The 18,717-nt window shown below is 32.8% G+C and overlaps 2 protein-coding genes across 7 annotated transcripts; both read left to right on the top strand.

Annotated features, from left to right (window-relative positions):
- Positions 1–2,544: 2,544 nt before the first annotated feature.
- Positions 2,545–7,172, top strand: LOC136225530 (zinc finger BED domain-containing protein RICESLEEPER 2-like). 4 transcript variants are annotated; one of them, XM_066013593.1, is made up of 6 exons: positions 2,546–2,677; positions 3,381–3,563; positions 3,827–5,419; positions 5,542–5,696; positions 6,522–6,817; positions 6,974–7,168. In XM_066013593.1, exons 2-3 carry the CDS (start codon positions 3,393–3,395, stop codon positions 5,417–5,419), a joined length of 1,764 nt encoding a protein of 587 aa, XP_065869665.1. In that variant the 5' UTR covers positions 2,546–2,677; positions 3,381–3,392; the 3' UTR covers positions 5,542–5,696; positions 6,522–6,817; positions 6,974–7,168. The 4 variants fall into 4 exon arrangements, with proteins under 4 accessions (XP_065869664.1, XP_065869665.1, XP_065869662.1 ...); XM_066013592.1 differs by having other exon boundaries at positions 2,545–2,677; positions 3,335–5,419; positions 6,974–7,171; XM_066013590.1 differs by lacking the exon at positions 2,546–2,677 and adding an exon at positions 2,725–2,931 and having other exon boundaries at positions 3,335–5,419; positions 6,974–7,172.
- A 7,386-nt stretch (positions 7,173–14,558) lies between these two features.
- LOC136226392 (uncharacterized) lies at positions 14,559–18,025 on the top strand. Of its 3 annotated transcripts, none has more exons than XM_066014858.1 (3): positions 14,559–15,383; positions 15,985–16,311; positions 16,939–18,025. In XM_066014858.1, exons 1-3 carry the CDS (start codon positions 14,585–14,587, stop codon positions 17,043–17,045), a joined length of 1,233 nt encoding a protein of 410 aa, XP_065870930.1. In that variant the 5' UTR covers positions 14,559–14,584; the 3' UTR covers positions 17,046–18,025. The 3 variants fall into 3 exon arrangements, with proteins under 3 accessions (XP_065870930.1, XP_065870929.1, XP_065870932.1); XM_066014857.1 differs by lacking the exon at positions 16,939–18,025 and adding an exon at positions 16,569–16,912; XM_066014860.1 differs by lacking the exon at positions 16,939–18,025 and having other exon boundaries at positions 14,560–15,383; positions 15,985–16,507.
- The last annotated feature ends 692 nt before the right edge of the window (positions 18,026–18,717 follow it).

Below are 18,717 nucleotides of genomic sequence, written 5' to 3'. Positions count from 1 at the left end.
ATTGATTATAAACAATGTACAGTTTTTAGCTATACTATGGTAGTCAATAGTCAATCCCAAGCAAATGTGAATCTACAAATGTCCTAATTAGCAAAATCAGTATGACAGACCAGTATGCCAAATAGATATCCCCAAATCAAATCGAATAAGAAGCCCAGATTTGTTCTAGAAACAAGAACTATCAGTTCTGGAAACAAAACCGGTACCTGTTATGTTTCGAGAAATTCCAATTCTGTTTGTAGAACTGCAAGTTCTGTTTCCAGAAGACAGAACTGGATAGTTCTTGTTTCAAGAACTGCATGTTCTATTTCCAGTTCTTCAGTAAACCTGTTCAGTAACAAAAGAATAAAAATATGTTTACATTTCTTTTTTAATATCAGAAAATATGAACTTGATCATAACTGTCCAACTGCAAACTCTAAATTTAGTGATACTGTTACCTTTTGGAAACAAACTAGTATCCAGTTTTAGAAACAGAAGTGGTATACCAGTTCTGGAAACAGAATTGATATACCAGTTCTGGACCCTAGCAAGAATTTTAACAAAACCATGTTTGAGCTCAATGTTTCAAAACTCTAAATCTAGATAACTTACCAATCCATTTCTGGAATTTGAATATCCATAAAGCATGCATCGAAGTTGTGTGATAGTTGAAGCAACTTTAATGTTGCTTTGCCGCTGTCAGCACGCTCTACATTCGTTCCAAACTTCTTCAGTGCGCCTGCAGCAACTCTGCCGTTTACCATATTGTCATCAACCACAAGAATATCTGTATAACGGCTGATGAATTTAATAAGGCTAAGTAGATCCATTGGGACCATTTCCTTGCATCCTTTTCCCAATTCCCAACACCTATTGAAGACATGTAGCCACCATACTAGCCCTCAAAGGTTTCATGATAACTGTATATGCAAAACGTGCTCCCTTAGCCTTATTAAATTCATTAGCCGTAATATAGGTGGCAACAAGTATCATCTTCGGCAACTTAAACACGTGTCTGTTCTGTTTTCAGCCCATTAGCCGTGCACTTGTAATAAAATTTTAAGTTAAATATTTTGATTTATCAAAATAAGTGATTTTTAACTTAATTAACTATTTAAATTAAGTAAGTGCTTAACATTTTAATTCAAGTAATTAAATGCTTTATCAAACAAGGCCTTAGTACCCAATCTATAAGCCCACTCAATTAAAAAATTATCATACATTTGATTATTTTTATGCTTATTTAGTATCGAACACACATTTTGCATCTATTCCAATATAAAATGTTTTAAAAATCGGACATGACATTAAATCGGTGTTGTGATTGGATCAATGGTTCAATGGTTCAACCAGATGATGTCATAAATCTATTATATATATAAATTAGTAAATATAAATAAATTTTCGATATATAATAATAATAGGGTTAGACTACGCTTACTTTGTTTTTACCACCATTGGATGAACTTACTTTGTTAAAGTCCACCATCATCCAATAGTGAAAAAACAAAGTAAACTTTACTTTGTAAAAAACAAAGTAAACTTTACCTTGTCAAAAACAAAGTAACCATAGAAGACACCATAATAATAATAATATCCCATTTAATTAAATATAATATAAAAATTCACAAATCCAAAAACAAAACTTTTTTTTAGAAGACTAAAAGCAAATCTTTAGTTTAACATAACATAAATATTAAAATTGAAGTTACTTAACACAAATCATTGATAATTTAGAATTTAACACAACATAAATAATAAAACTAAAACTAAAGTTTTTTTTTTTTGAAGAAAATAAAATTGAAATTAAGTAACACAAAATTCCTATTTATAATTTAGGATTCAATTTTTTTTATTTTTTTATCATCAAATCAGTTTTTTTATTTTTTTCCTTTCTAATTTTTTTTTTCTTTCAAAAAACCGGGTCAATCTGATTTAATATAAATAAACCGTACCCCCAATAATCGGGCAAGACTCATGGTCGATTTAAGGTCCAACTTGTTGAATTGATCGGTTTGGTCTAGTTTTTAAAACATTGTTAATACACATTATGCATTTTGATGTGAAATTTTCTTTCATTGTTTTGAAATAGACATAAAAAGCTAAATGACATGAAATATTAACATTTTGTGAGTTGAGAAAGCTAATAAATCGTACAAAATCAGTTGAAGGGGTTACTCAATGTCATATAAACATATTAAAAGTACAAAATATTACTTTTTTTTGGTTCTAGACGAAATATTACATTTATTAAGTTGCGAAACAAATAGATTGGTCACCAGATGAGTTAAGTGACAAAATGTAACCTGTTATTATTACATCAGGCAGGTAGCTATTACACCTTTTATTCTAACAATGAATGAACAAATTCTATATGCTTATTAAGGTGCATGTGATCAACACCGGTAGGTATTAAGCCTTTTATTAACTACTAGTTTCAAACCATATTTTGAGGTGAAAAAGAAGTTTTTTTTATCGGATTTTAAATTACACCAATGTTAAATTATACTGTTTTCCCTCTCGAATTACATTGGCCTGGTAAAAAAAAAAATAGTAGAAGTAAAAATCTTGTGTTTAAACCCTAACTGTTCTTCTTGGTTTTCTAGAAGCAGCCATCCACAGTCCGTCCAAGCCGGCAGCCGTTGGGCGTCCGTTCCAAAGCCGTCCGTCTGCAGAAAGCACCCTTCCTCTCCGGGTCAGAATTTAACTTTTTTTTTTTTTTGTCCATTTGAATACCTCCAGTCCAGCTTCTTTTGAAATTCATCTTACCTCTCTTATTCATTAACCTTGCGTTTAATGTTGTTTTATTCACTAGTTTTCCCCAAATCAAATGTCTTTTTTTACTTGAAACAAAATTTTCTCATGTGCAATGGTGTTTATGTTTAGATCTACCAGGAAAAATCCTGTCATATTTGTGGTATCCAACTAGCTTAACTAACGTGTTTTATGGTGAGTGTTTTTTGTTCAGTAGACACACCATTGAGGAAATTAACTGATCATTATTTTCCTAGACACCATTTATGCTTTTTGTTAATAACTTAATAGAGAAACGCTAATATTTGCAAACTTTGATTTAATTAGTTTAGGTAAGAAAATATTACTTTCGGAGAAATCAACTTATAGATCAAATCGAAGTTGATTTGTCTAAAAGTACAATTTTCTTACCTACACTAATTAAATCAAAGTTTGCATCTATTAGCCTTTTCTCTGTTAATTAGCTTTTAAAGTTTTTAACTAAAAAGCACCAATGGTTATTCACATGATTCCAAACACAATGAATTGTTGGGGTCAAAAGATGAATAATCTTTAGCTTGTAATTTGTATTAATTTTTTTTTTCTATATAATTTTCAGATGTCTAGAACCGGAGATAATGATAAAACAATCGATTCTACTTCAGGTGCTCATCCGGATGTGGCAAGTAATGAGGAAAATGCATCCATACCTTCAAGTGAGGAAAACACTGCAACAAAACTACCTATCCTCAAACTTCCTACTTCAAAGTTGCGTAAAAGAAAATCAAAATCATGGGTGTGGGAGCACTTTGATAAAAATAATGATGTTAGTGATCCTAGAGCTACATGTAAGTATTGTACCATGTCTTTTACATGTCCATCTTCTACTGACACTAGTCGTTTGAGTAATCACTTGAGTAGGTGTAAAAAGTATCCTTATAATGTTGATAAAGGTCAGTCAACATTAGATTTTACACCTGCACCTAAACTTGATGCTGATAGTTGTGTTGATTTGCTCACTGATTGGAAATCGGATCAAGAAGAGTGTAGAAACGGGCTTGTTAGAATGACCATAACTAACGAGTTGGGTTTTGTTTTTGTTGAACATCAGGGCTTTCGTGGTTTTCGTCGTGTAATGCAGCCACGTCTTCGTTTTATTCTTCCTTCACGTAGAACTATTGGAAGAGATTGCTATGTCATTTACAAGGAGGAAATTAGTGAGTTGAAAAAGAATTTTAAGAAGTTATCCTCTAAAATTTGTTTGACCACTAATACATGGACATCAGTTCAGAATTTGTCTTATTTGTGTTTAATTGCACATTTTATTGATGATGATTGGAAATTGCATAAAAGAATCATTGGTTTTTGTCCTATTTCTGACCGTTCTGGGGAAGTAATTGGTATGGCGGTTGAGAGATGTTTGCTTCATTGGGGGATTGATAGAGTGTTTTCAGTTACTTCTTCACATGATGTAGGGCTCCAATATTTGAAGAAAAGACTAAATAGTTGGAAGGGCACAGTTTTGGGAGGTGAATACTTGCATGTGAGATGTGTTGCCCATATTCTAAATTTAATTGTGGAAGATAGTTTGTCTGAAATGCATGATTCTATTTTGAGAATTCGTAATGCCATAAAGTATGTGAGATCCTCTCCTTCTCGACTCCAAAAGTTTAATAAATGTGTAGAGAAAGAGAAGATAGATTTTAAGCGTCATTTGTGTTTAGATGTTGAAACACGATGGAACTCCACATATTTGATGTTAAAGGCAGCAGTGAAATTTCAGAAAGCTTTTGATTTGTTGGAGATGACTGATAAAAAGTATACTATGGAACTTACTATGAAGAGCGGCACACCTACCACTGATGATTGGGGTTATACTAGATCATTGTTGTATTTTCTTAAGTTTTTCAATGATGTTACTTTGAGTTTATCTGGTTCTTTGCATATCACTAATAATGAATATATGAAAGAGATATTTGGTATTGGTTTCATGATTGATTCGAAAATTGATAGTAATGATGCTATTTTGAGAGTAATGGCTCTGAAGATGAAGAAAAAGTTTGAGAAATATTTGGATGTTGATAACTTCAATATTTTGTTGTTTATTGCACTAATTCTTGATCCGAGATACAAGTTGAAATGTGTGAATTTCATTATTGAAAACATTTGTGATGCTACAAGAGCAACTAAACTGAAAGACGAGGTGAAAAGTGTTTTAGATTCTTTGTTCCAATCTTATGACACATTCCGAGCTTCATTTAGTGGGAATTCTAGTGGTGACGAAGAAATAGATTCTAGTTTCTTAAGCGATGTTCATGATGTGGCCCTAGATGCTTATTTATTTTTTAAGAAGCAGCAAGTTAGTGATAATGGTGGATATTCGAAATCAGAGTTGGATAAGTATTTGGATGGTTATCATGGGAAAGCTTCATCTTCTTTTGATATATTGGATTGGTGGAAAATAAATGCGCCTACATATCCCACACTTGCTTTGATAGCTCGAGATGTGTTGGCTATTCCCGTGTCTACTGTTGCTTCTGAATCTGATTTTATCACTGGGGGCCGTGGGTTTGATTCATCTTGGAGTGCTTCAACTCCTAGGCTTGTGGAAACTCTTGTTTGTGTACAAAATTGGTTGAGATGTTCGAGTCAACCAATACATTTGGAAAATATCTTGGAACAAACAGGGAGTCATCCAACATAGGTATTATGAATTTAATGAATTTAAGAATCTTAAATTTTTTTTAGAAGCATTAAATTACTTTTCAGATAAAATGTTATTCTTCCGTTAATTTTATGTGCAAATTTTGTTTTTGTGGTATTGAGATCGAGGAGAGGGCTCACTAGCCTTGACAAGGCGCAGGCAATTGAGTTGCTAAGATCTGTAATTTCGCAGCAGAAAGTGCCTTATACCAACCAGGCGGGAGCGTTGATTGGTGCCGCCAAAATGTAGAGAGCAGCTAATTGCTGCAAATCTTTTGGTATGTGTAACATTTAGTTTGTTAGTGTCTAAATGGTATGTGCTATTTTGTTGTCTTGAATATTAATTGAATTATTTGTTAGTTGAGCTAATAAAGCTATGAATGATATGGGAATACTCTTTGATATGACGGCTAGTAGTAGTAATCAAAGATGAAATGACATGTTTGTCTTATATATGAAGTTGTATCATTTAAGATAAAGGTTGCAATTGTTGTATGATCTCCAAGTTTGTTGAGAATTTTGATAGTCTTATTTTTCTTAGCATTGAAACAATTTTTTTTGTTTGTGTAGTGTAGACCACTTTTAGAATTCAACTCTACTGAGTTTCATTTCAATCTAGCTGTGGAGGCTTGCACTGATAATTTTTACCGTTCTGAATTCTTTTCTTAAATGGTGACGCAAATGTGGTTTTTCATGCCCCTATTACTCTCAACATTCTTGTCTCAGCTCTTCCTTTTTATAGACATGTTATATATTGTGGATTACATAAAAGAGAGAATAGGGAGAAAAAGGAGATGTATATAGGAATGACCATTGTGAGTTGATGAAATTCAATGCGCCTAAAACGATTCATGGGACTGTTTTTCATTTTGCGGAATGATTTCTTATCCACAATGTTTTGTGTTTTTATGTCTGTTTCTGAGGAATATTGATGCTTGTGTGTTTGTGTTTACTATGAAGGCAAATGGTAGACCTTAAGAGATGTGTTGTTGGTATTTGGTTTTTCTAAGAAGAATGATATTATTCTGTCGTTAGGACTAAAGCACATAATATGTTGAGTCCTCACATATAATTCACTGCCTGAAATTGAACAACTTTTACAGGTAATTGAAGTTTTCCAGTTAAAAAGTAGCAAGGATCAGTTGGTGTCAAGGTGCACGAAATGCAACGGGAGGCTTATTCAATAGCCGTTTACAACAGAAGAGACTAATGAAGCTGCAGAAGGCTTTCAGAAAATCCCTAACTGTTTGTTTAGCAAAAGTTTAGAAATCTGGCAATGAGAAAGTATTAACATTAGCCTTTTGACTTATAACTAGATGTTTTGGATCATGAGCTGGCTCATCTGAAATGCTACCATTTGTTAACGTTCTTTACCTATGGAGAGCATATACTGTACCTGGTAGGTATTTGATGTTCTTATTTTGGTTGAGGACTTGAGGTTACTTTTAGTGGTTAGTTGTTAATATCAAAGTTAAGTTCTTCAATTTCTCCATTAAATTTGAAAATATATGCTGTTCATTTTAGTTCTAATATTAAAATTTAATTGATTTTGCAGGGGTGGAATTGAATATACAACTACTGTACTAATCTCTGTTAGGCGGATGTAGATCGTATTTATCTGCTTATTATCTGTTTGATGAGAGGCAGCACACTTTTTATCTTTCTGGGGCCAAACACATAAAAGTCTCGTTTTATGAGTTCCGTTATTTAGGTCTATAATTGCTCTAATGATTATCTAAGTTTATAATTGCTCCAAATAAAGGTTTAGTGCATAAATTCACCCTTAAATTTGATTTAATTTGCCGTTTGTTTATAGTAACCTACTAAACTAAATCACCCCTAAAATGAATCATAACAGAGAAACTAACTCAAACTCAACCAAATTCATAGACACCAACATTCAGATGCCTCACCGCCTCTACAGGAACGAGATCAATGATCATTGCCATATCCATGGTCACATTTACCACCATAACCACTGCTGCCACTGCCTCCGTATCCCCCGCTTGAGCATTTTTACCCATAGTTGATCTTCACGTGCCCGTCGCCAGTGAGGCACAGAATATCTCATCGGGGGCCATTTGACAACACAAGAACAATTGGAACCTTAGAAAGAATTGGACGAACAAAAGCAAATGAGATTACTGATAATTCATTTAATATTTTGTGTTTTGAACTTATTTTTATTTTAAATTTCTCCAAAACCCTAAATTTGAGATGTTCACCAATTGCTACATTTTTTGTGCCACATAAACGAGATGGTCCAGGAAGATAGAAGAAATTTTTGCCCATGGATGAGGCGGGTTTGTCGCCGAGATTGATGGTGTTGCTTCATGTGGGTTTTTAATCTTAACCTTTTTTTTATTATTTATTTATTACAATGCCTATAGTTTCATTAGATATGAAAAGAACAAGTACAATAAGAAATGGAAAACGTAAAACACCTTATAAAATCCACAATGGGATAATATTTTTCTATGAAAAGAAATAAAGCAATTAAATCCATGGAAGAAATATAAAAAAAAAGTTCACATGCTTCATCAAAATTTATTTACACTTACTATACCATTTGAGCTAATCAATATGTCAAGTTAGGTTAACCAAAAAAAAAAATATGTCAAGTTAGGTCTTGTTTGATAACGACTTTCAGCACTTAAAATTAATACATTAAGTGCTTAATGGTTTTAAGCTTGTTTGATAACACAACTTAAACATTTCAGTTACGTCACATAATCACTTATTCAGTTAAGTCAAAAAAATTAACTTAAAATTTTAAGTTGAACATTCTCAACTAATATTTTCAAATTCAGCATTTAATTTTAGTCATTAGAAGTGTCTAAGATAAAATATTTGCCAAGTTGAAGTACCAAAATAGGCCTAACGTTTTTGGAGAAGTATCAATTTAGACTCCACGTACAAAATGACACTATGTAGGCTTAACGTTTAAAAAAAGAATACCAATTTAGGCTCGCTAACGAAATGTGACACGTTATTCATATTAATCCGTTAAGTTCTGGTTTTTCTTTCCATGTATAATTGAAAGATCTTAACAGAGTAATATGAATGACGTGTCACGTTTCGTTATCAAGGCTTAAATTGGTACTATTTTTTAAACGTTAAGCCTATATTGGTGCTGTTTTAAACGTGAAGCTTAAATTGATACTTCTCCAAAAACTTTAGCCCTATTTTGATACCTTATTCCAAAATAAAATTGCACAAAAAAAGAAAGAATTGAACTCTCTTACTTCATCATTAGCTTTTATAACATTCTCTAAAGAAAATAAGGGGTGGCAATGGAGTGGGATTTGGTTTCTAATATTTTTGGAGGCGGTTTCAGGGAATCCTAAAAAAAAGTTTGGAGATTTTTTAGTCTCACATCCGCCCACATGGATACCCATGGATAACAGAGAATCCCCGACCGCAAATAAAATTAAAATAAATCACATTTGGAAAATTTATGGTTTATTTATACACTAGTATAAACCTTATTGTTGGACAAGTTTTTGAATTATTAACCGTTGAAAAATGATTTTGAAAATGTTTTTATGAAACATTGCAGCTTTTTAATTGATATATATTTACTCTTTGAAAAGTTACATAGGCTTATAAAAACAGTCTGGTAGTTATTTTCTTTTGATGGTCTGGAGAAAAATGAGAAGCAGTGTCATTTCTATTTAAATGATTTTTGTTAGACAAATTAAACAAAAAAACATAGTGTTCGGATAATGATAAAAAAAATTGGTTCTGTTTATCTGCGTTAATTTAACTTTTTTTTTTAATTAAAAATAATATATATATATTATATTATTTTATTTTTTGGGTATCCTCACAGGCGGTTTTTTTGAGGACGGGACGAAGATTCCCACGGGTCGAGGTAGTAACATTTACCCATCCAAATTTGATTTTCGGGGTAAAACTTCGATTTATTTGAATCTTATTGATTTAGATTCCTACGGTTTTCAGTTTTTTCTCATCCGTTGCCATCCTAAATAAGGAGCAATAATGGCTCTAAGATAATTCCAAGAATGACTTTAAGGCAGAGACATATTTCACTTAAAAGAGTATGTAAAAGTAGGGAAAAGGATCAAGAAAAAAACAAACAAAAAAACCCCCTCAATTTACATGTTTAATACACAACTAAAATAGTCCATTTTTGTTTCTTTGAGGAGGAAGAAAGGGAGTTGTTTTCCTTCTCCTCCTCTCGTCTATCTATCATTTTATTAGTGTGTATTTTCATTTTATTTAGAATTTATGTCTCTTATTGAGTTTTTTTTTTCAATTTGATTTACATTTATCATTCTTGGTTTTTTATTTCTATCTTTTTCGAATTCAACATAAATTTAAGCAATTTATTTAGACTATTTATAATCAATGTAACATAAATTATTAGATCCGCATGATTATGATTATTTTTATAGGATCAATTTAAATCCATTTTCTAAAAGCTATTTTTTAGATCTGTGTAAAATTTCATTCAATATTTTTTTTTAAGAGATTTCATTCAATATTTTAATTATAGTTATTTTGTTTTTTCGATTCTTTTTAATTATTTTATCGCTATTATGGTCTATTTTATTCCTTTTTGGATTTTGTAGCAACTCTAGTTTGAATTTGTGTGATAATTTCTTGCAAAAGAAATAAAATAAAAATCAACAAAACTTTTTTTAATAACTCGTGTCCTATTTTCTCTTTAATTTGACTATTATTATACAGATTCATTCATATTTTAATTATTGTTAACAAAAATTCTCATTGCAGTACTAGGATTGAAGTGAGCAACTATTTCCACCACAAAATTAACTCCAATTGTCCCCACACGCTACCACATCCATTTCAATTTCTCAATAATATTTTTTTTGAAAGGATTTCTCAATAATATTATTTGGCTTAATACATCCATTCCTCCGCTTGAACTTTAAAAATGTTCTATTAATCTCACGAACTGACTCTCTAAAATATATCTATTAATCCCCTAATTCTTAGATGATGTTTGATTGCTGCTTTTTAACTTTTTGTTTATCTTTTCAATAGAATTTTAGGTATTTAGTTAGATGGTTTTTTTTATAGAAGCATGAATTCTTACTTTTTGAAAAAGAAGTATTTTCAAACAGCAAATCGTAACAGAAACAATAAACAACAACGAGGTGAAACAAATAAATCCTTAAAATGATTTATTAATTCCCTAACTTACTTAAAGTGTCATATTTCAACATTTCTAAAATCTATTTTTATTTTATCACATGAATTTTAGGAGGTTAACTGTGAATCAATAGGCCAATTCGCGTTTTAGAACATAGTCGGGAGCCCCATGATCTCTTAAGCCGTATTATTTTGTCACATAAAGTTATCATAAACGTACCCATTTAATTTATAAAATTGAAAAACTTAAACTACCTTTTAATTTGATAATTTAATATTAATTCTTCACATTTCTTTTATGAAAATGACCATGATTCTACTTTAAAGTCATTTATTTTAACATTGGTTTTGACAGTTTATGATGTCTATCATGTTCTTATTTTAAATATAAATTTACCTTTTCACTTTTATAAATTACTTTAATCCAACTTTAAACTCTAGCAGCTCTCTCATTTTCTATTTGAAAAAACCCTAGCAATCTTTGAAGAAGAATTTTTTTTGTTCATTCTTCTTAGAGCTTAATGGAGACGTGAGAATCTGATATGACCTTCGGACTCACCTGTGCAGGGAACAGTCTTTGGAAACACTCCGACGCACAAGTAGGTCCTTAGAGCATCTCCAACAACCTATTTGTTTGATTCTTAAATTAAAATTTGAAGAAAGAAAGTTAAAAATCAACTTCACGCCTAGTGCATGCAATCAAGACTGCCAAACATCCTAGGAAACCCATGACATTTCTAGTGCATCTAAATCAAATGTTGTACATCGTCAACATTAGGCCTCCTCATATACACAAGTCCATACACCACAATAACATCACATAATTTTTTCCACACATTCTAAAGCCGCGCACTCACTAATTTGACGTATTCATTGAAAGCATCAACGAGCGATCCATATGCAAGTATGTGCATAGCCGAAATGCATTTTTATAGTGGAGATAATCTTTTTTTTTTGCAGCATCAACCATTTGTTAGAAAATTTATTGTGTGATTCTTTAGGTCATCCACTATACGTTGGAAAAAATTTCTACTCATCCAAACAGTCTGTAAAATACTTCATCCGAATAAACCAGTTTAACCGAAAAGTGATCATTGTACAAAAGTTTTGTGGCAGCTTCACGATCATATTGCTAATTTGGAAGACGTGTTGATCCACGTTTACCCTACCAATGATGTTGTGTAATATGTGTAGTCTTTCTAGAACTTCCGTGGGTAACATAAAGTGGAGATAACATCAAGTCAAAGAGGGATCAGCATCCGACGAACCCGCTCTGATACTTAAGTTAGCAAATGTTGAAGAGAGACGAAGACAATAAAAATATTGATAATTGAAATGTTTAAACCCCACTTGTGGATTACTCACTTATCTATATGTAGTACCTGCAATGGATACCTGTTTTATCCTAAGAATGTGCCTTAATGACTCACTAGACACGTGTTGGCATTCGATTGGCTCTGCAACCTTCAGACTGTAGCGACGTCAAGTGATGCACCCTGCCATATAACAAACATACTGGCAGATGTTATAATTTGATTGGGCCTAAACCCTTCGAGCCTTTATGGGTCAGGTGACACGCTTTGTCATGTGCTTATTGTCTTTTGCATAATCATTTTTTATGATTCAACGGCTCTTCTTCCTTCACCGTACGCACAATGGAATTGCTGGATATCAATCCATGTGGCCGGAAGGTACCATTCGTATCCTTAAGGAATATTATTTATTTCAAATCAGATAATTTCTGTGAGTTTTTTTTAATTCGAAGGGTCCTATTAATCCATGCGTAAGGTACACTTTTGTGGAATATTTCTTACAATATCAGCATGCTGCAAATGTGCATTAGAAATGATATGATCATATGACTCATCACTAAAGAGAAGATTGGTAATGATGTTTAAAATTAATTTAACTTGACAATGTAGGTAAATCACACTGATGTTGGAGGTAAATATGTTTTTGATTACCAAATGTGTTTTTTTTTAAACTATATCCTACAAACAAATTAATTTAACTGCAAGCATTCACCTTTTGAAATCAAATTGATATTTAACCAATTCAATTTCATCAATCCAAATGTCTTTCTTTTGACGGTCACGTGTGAAAACTGCTTCTTCACCAAAACTACTACTTCTTTTCACTTAATTCATTAATCATTTTTTTTTGTTGATTGAGTTTCCTCTCTCGTTCAAGTTGCAGTTTTCTATTTGAAGAGAAAGAAGGAAAATTGTTTTCCTTTTCCCTTTTTACACCATTCGGTTTTTTAAAATTTTTTTGTTCTATATATTTATTTTAGTTGGATTCCATATATTTAACCATATCTTTTAATCTACTTGAATTGCATTTGTTGTTTATTATCTTTTCATTTGTAACGATTTCTGATTTAGTAAGAGTAGAAATGACAGATCTTATGCGTAGATCACTACAGGGGTGTTTGGTAACTCCCTTTTCACCTCCTGTTTGCATTTCATAACTGAAAAACACATTTTTATAAAAGTAGGTTGACACCTCATGTTTGCCTTTTATAGCTAGAAAAATAGCATGTTCCAACAGCAAACTGTAACAGCAAATTTACCTGCGGACATTATATTTACGTGCTTGCAAAAGAAAAGACTCAGATCCAAAAATTCAGAAAAGTTTAAATGATGAAGATTGGATTTCATGTGCGAATTTGGAGTTTCATCTGTTTATGTTATCAGTACCTTTAATTGTTTGTTTTATTTTTTGTAGTTCTTTTCTTACCTGTATGAATTTTGTATTATACATCATCTATATTTATATAAGATTTTATTCTTTATTTTTGTTGTTGTATATTTTTTTTTATCAAGGAAATGAGATGATATACACTTTTTTTTTTTATTAATCCCTGTTTTGATGGTATTTAAAAAAATACAAATAGTCAAAAAAAAAAATCCTGTTTTTTTTTTCTTTTATTACACATTACTCCTCGTTTCACTAATATAATAGTAATTATAGAATTAATTATGTTTAAGAACCGTCCATTACCGAGAAATTATATAATACGCCAGGCATACCACATCAAAATATGATGTGGTATGCCATAGCCACTAAAATTAAAACATCTGTACAAAAAATTCCAACTAAGTATAATTAGGATAAGGGTAGTTAAAGTAATCTGCCCCAAAACTATATCTCATCTTTCACACGAGAAAGTGCCGTCGCCTACCACTGCTCAGGTCGTATTCCACCGTCAGCGACCACCACTACCCCGTTCTTTCTCCTTTTCCGGCGACCACCAATGTTCATGCTTGATTTATCTCATACTGCCAACTACTTGGTTTTCCGGTCAGTTCCGTCTGAATTCGCTCAAATATCACCTCCCTCCTAGATCTGACTTCGAACTACAATTGTTGAATGATTGCCTGAAATCTAGTCAAGTAGGGGAAGTTCTCCTGGGCAATACATACTTGTATTTGGTTTCACTGATTTCATTCACAAATTCTTCTTCCCCAAAACAATTTTTAGCATTAATAAAGCATCAATCTCAAAACATTATTTAATTTTAATTGAATTATGGTCCTGGTTTACATGAACTTCCATTAATTCATTGTGGAATTTTCTGCAATTAAAACTAAAAAAAAAACTATTTTCTCTTGTTGTCGTCCTTTTACCATTTGTAGGTGCTGAGTGGATTTCAGATACAAATTCTCCATTAATCAATTACATCTTCCAGTCACCTGTACTAAAAAAAAAGGAGCCAAGTAGAAGGACAATCGGAGATGGACGATCGAAGATGGTCGGAGAACGAACAAAACACTCATGGTACCTGATAGGAGATGATCTTTTTTGGTAAGAATAGGAGATGATCTTATATTTGAGGAAGATTGGTTTTGGACGTCTCATAAAAAAACAAAAATAATAATTATTTAGTTGAAATTTTTTGCACAGGTGTTTTAATTTTAGTGGCTATGGCATACCACATCATATTTTGATGTGGTATGCCTGGCGTACCATTACCTTATATAATATACTTTTCCTTCTTTTTCCCATTTCGTATTTTACAGGAAATATGGGCATGATGGAAAACTCCTCCGCAGCCATGGCTTCTTTACTTTTCAAAAACCTTGTGACTCCTGTGTTTCTCTACGCCGATAAATCCTTCATCAATCTCGGTGAAAAATTCAAGCTACTTGAATTACTTCGCCATTTACTTATTACTTTCTTTCTCTTCCTTCTACGTTTCCTTCCTTCTTTTTTGCATTCTCTAAATCCTCTTCTCGATAATTTCTATTTCATCAAACAACAATCGAAAACCGATGACTATTTGCTTGCCACCGGAGGCGCAAACGGATCATTTATAGATTCTGCCGTTTCTCGAGCACTTTCACAAATCTTATCGATAATTAACGATGTCCCTGTTAGTTCCAGGAAGTATGAAGTTGTTCGATCTTTAGCGGAGAGACTAATTGATGAGAATCAAAGAGAGAACGTCGAGGTTTTACGGGAAGTAAACCGGTCGAGTTTGGCGGCGGCTTTTGAACGGACTCTTAGCCAACTGGAAGCCGCTATGATGGAGTTGGATCGTGAGCGGATCGGAAATTGGCCGACGCAGTTCCGGTTGAACCGTGTTTTGAAGGCGGTTCGGTCGGTTAAAGGTGGGACGTTGGGTGCCTGGGCTGGGAGCGGAAGAGAAGGAGTGGATAGATCGGAGGAGAAGCTGGCGGCTGAGCTGCTTTGGTTGACAGAGAAGTTGGTGGCCTGTGGCTGCGGAGAGGAAGCAGTTTGGAGGTGGGCTTCGGCTGCGAATTTGGCTTGGCTGTCTCTCGCAGCGGAACCGCGGTTGCAAAGTTCATTGGTGAAAGTTTCAGGTAAGTTCTATATTCCCTAATTCCCTAAGTTATCTAATAAAATTGCCTCATTCGAATCTGAATAAATTTTTTTTGGATTAAAAAACTAGTTGAATATTTTCTTTTTCGTTTAAATTTCTGTATTTTGTTTTATTTGTAGTTGAGAACCAATTATGTAATGGTGAAGAAAAAGGGGAGCAATTTCTAAAAAATGTATGAATTGAAGTAAAAAATGTATTGCCAACAATGAAATGGTCACATATGTGTGAATGTAGTGGGCATTTCTAAGAATATGCTATTTTGATCAACGGATATTATGCTACTGAACAGATCATCATTTTTTTTTGTCTGCATTCAAGATTTTACGCGGTTCCTAAAATTTCTCATATTTAGATTATTTTCTAAAAACTTTCGCTTAATCTTGTCTGATAATACATATGCTTTGACCCAAAATTTCAATTGTTCCTCTCGTTCTTTAAATGCCTATGAGGTGAATAGAAGGAAACTGCCATTTGGAAACAAAAATTCGTGTTTAAACATTTCAATAAATTAGTTCATTTACAATCATTCAAAGCATACTTAAATGGAAATTGTCCCCTAACCTTGGTCACTTATGATGCAGCATTTCTATTGAAGCAAGCCAAAGATTTGAGGGTAGAAGAAACAGAAGAAGAAGAAGAAGGGAAGAAGCAGCAACAAAGGCAAACAAATAAGGATATGCTAATGGCATGGCTGCCATTGCTATGCAGAGGAAGCAACGGCACTGATGCACCTGTTCTTAGCTCAAGTGAAAGGTTAGAAGTAGAGAGAATTCTGGAAGGGATGATAGAGACACTAGATGAGGAACAAGAACAAGTTTTATCTCTATGGCTTCACCATTTCTCATATTGCCCTTCTTCTGATTGGCCTAATCTTCGTTCCTCTTATGAGAAATGGTGCTCTTCTTCTCGTAAGCTTCTCATTCATTCCCCTTTTAAAAGTCAAAATTCATGTGATTCCAAGGTGGTATAGAATTTTTACCATAAAAAATACAACTTTACACTGTACTTGGATAATGTTATTGTAGCTATATGGACACATTATTAGCCTTGATATAGATATTGTAGTTTGGTCATGAATTAATGCCATCTTTCAATTTTCTACAATATTCTCGTCATGGTAGTAAATAGTTAAAGAGTGTTTGAGGTGCTATCTAATGATGTATAGGTGCTTTGATGAGGGCATCTAATCGATCAAATTTATGGAAATGGATAGTGGGAAAAGTCGAGCCAAAGAGACAACACACCAAAAAGAAGAGAAGACTGTTTATATGAAAAACAAAGTCCATATGCGATGTGAAAAATCCACATGTCATGTAGATCTAAAGAAGAACTTTTGCTTCTTAATATGTAATCCACACGTTGGATGGACTTTAAAATTGTCACTAATTAGTTCCGGAACAAAACCTACACACTGTGTGGACTTTTTGAAAAGACCATACAAGTCAACTATTCCATTTTTTCTAGCTTTCTCATAGGCTTAATACATCACAAGCTATAGTTAAAGAGTGTTTGAGGTGCTATCTAATGATGTATAGGTGCTTTGATGAGGGCATCTAATCGATCGAATTTGTGGAAATGGACGGTGAGAAAAGTCGAGCCAAAGAGACAACACACCAAAAAGAAGAGAAGACTGTTTACATGAAAAACAAAGTCCACACGTTATGTGAAAACCCAACACGTCATGTGGATCTAAAGAAGAACTTCTGCTTCTTAATATGTAATCCACACGTTGGATGAACTTCAAAAATGTCACTAATTAGTTCTGGAACAAAACCTACACACTGTGTGGACTTTTTGAAAAGACCATACAAGTCAACTATTCCATTTTTTCTAGCTTTCTCATAGGCTTAATACATCACAAGCTATAGTTAAAGAGTGTTTGAGGTGCTATCTAATGATGTATAGGTGCTTTGATGAGCGCATCTAATCGATCGAATTTGTGGAAATGGACGGTGAGAAAAGTCGAGCCAAAGACACAACACACCAAAAAGAAGAGAAGACTGTTTACATGAAAAACAAAGTCCACACGTTATGTGAAAACCCCACACGTCATGTGGATCTAAAGAAGAACTTCTGCTTCTTAATATGTAATCCACACGTTGGATGAACTTCAAAAATGTCACTAATTAGTTCTGGAACAAAACCTACACACTGTGTGGACTTTTTGAAAAGACCATACAAGTCAACTATTCCATTTTTTCTAGCTTTCTCATAAGCTTAATACATCACAAGCTATAGTTAAAGAGTGTTTGAGGTGCTATCTAATGATGTATATGTGCTTTGATGAGGGCATCTAATCGATCGAATTTGTGGAAATGGACGGTGAGAAAAGTCGAGCCAAAGAGACAACACACCAAAAAGAAGAGAAGACTGTTTACATGAAAAACAAAGTCCACACGTTGTGTGAAAAACCCACACGTCATGTGGATCTAAAGAAGAACTTCTGCTTCTTAATATGTAATCCACACATTGGATGAACTTTAAAAATGTCACTAATTAGTTCTGGAACAAAACCTACACACTGTGTGGACTTTTTGAAAAGACCATACAAGTCAACTATTCCCTTTTTTCTAGCTTTCTCATAGGCTTAATACATCACAAGCTTCCAAATTTGTCCAAAAAGTTTGATTGATCATCTGAATTTTATATGGTGTTTTGTTAGTCCCATTAACTTGTTTAAAATAACCTATTGGTCACCTGAATTTGTTTAAAGTGACCTATTAGCTCCCTAAAGTTGCTTAGAGTGATCCATTTTCTCATTGAGCTTGTTTAAAGTGATATATATTGCAATTTGTCTAAATCTTTTAAAAAATTCAAAACTTAAAAAATAATGGTCTAATTCGTGTTTTTAAGTTTTTTAAAACAAATAAACTTTCTGTTTTGTACATTTTTATGGCGTTTTTATAAATTTAAGGACTTAATAATGACACTTTAAACAAATTTAGGAGGCTAATGAGTCATCATGTAAGTTCAGGAAGTCAATCAATCTTTTCGGATAAGTTAAAAGGGCAATTGATGTACTAAGCCTTTCTCATAATTACAACTTTGTCACCTCTTATTTACAACTTCTACGCCCAGCTTACAAACTTGCTACCCCTTACACTTATCCCATTTTACCTCTTAAGCATATGTTTTTAATTATTTATGTAATATGCTTTCATGTCATTTTATCTTTAGGTTAAGAGACGATATACATTCATCTCTTTCTTGTAATGAACTTAATTTTTTATCAATCAAATATAGTTTTCTCTTATAGAATTTTGTTAGTGTTCATCATCCTTTACAATAAGGATTTTTTAATTTCTATGGGTTTA

The sequence above is a fragment of the Euphorbia lathyris genome, chromosome 4 (genome assembly GCF_963576675.1).
Source record: "Euphorbia lathyris chromosome 4, ddEupLath1.1, whole genome shotgun sequence".
In the NCBI taxonomy this organism is placed as follows: domain Eukaryota; kingdom Viridiplantae; phylum Streptophyta; class Magnoliopsida; order Malpighiales; family Euphorbiaceae; genus Euphorbia; species Euphorbia lathyris.
This window is presented reverse-complemented; position numbering and strand designations above follow the sequence as displayed.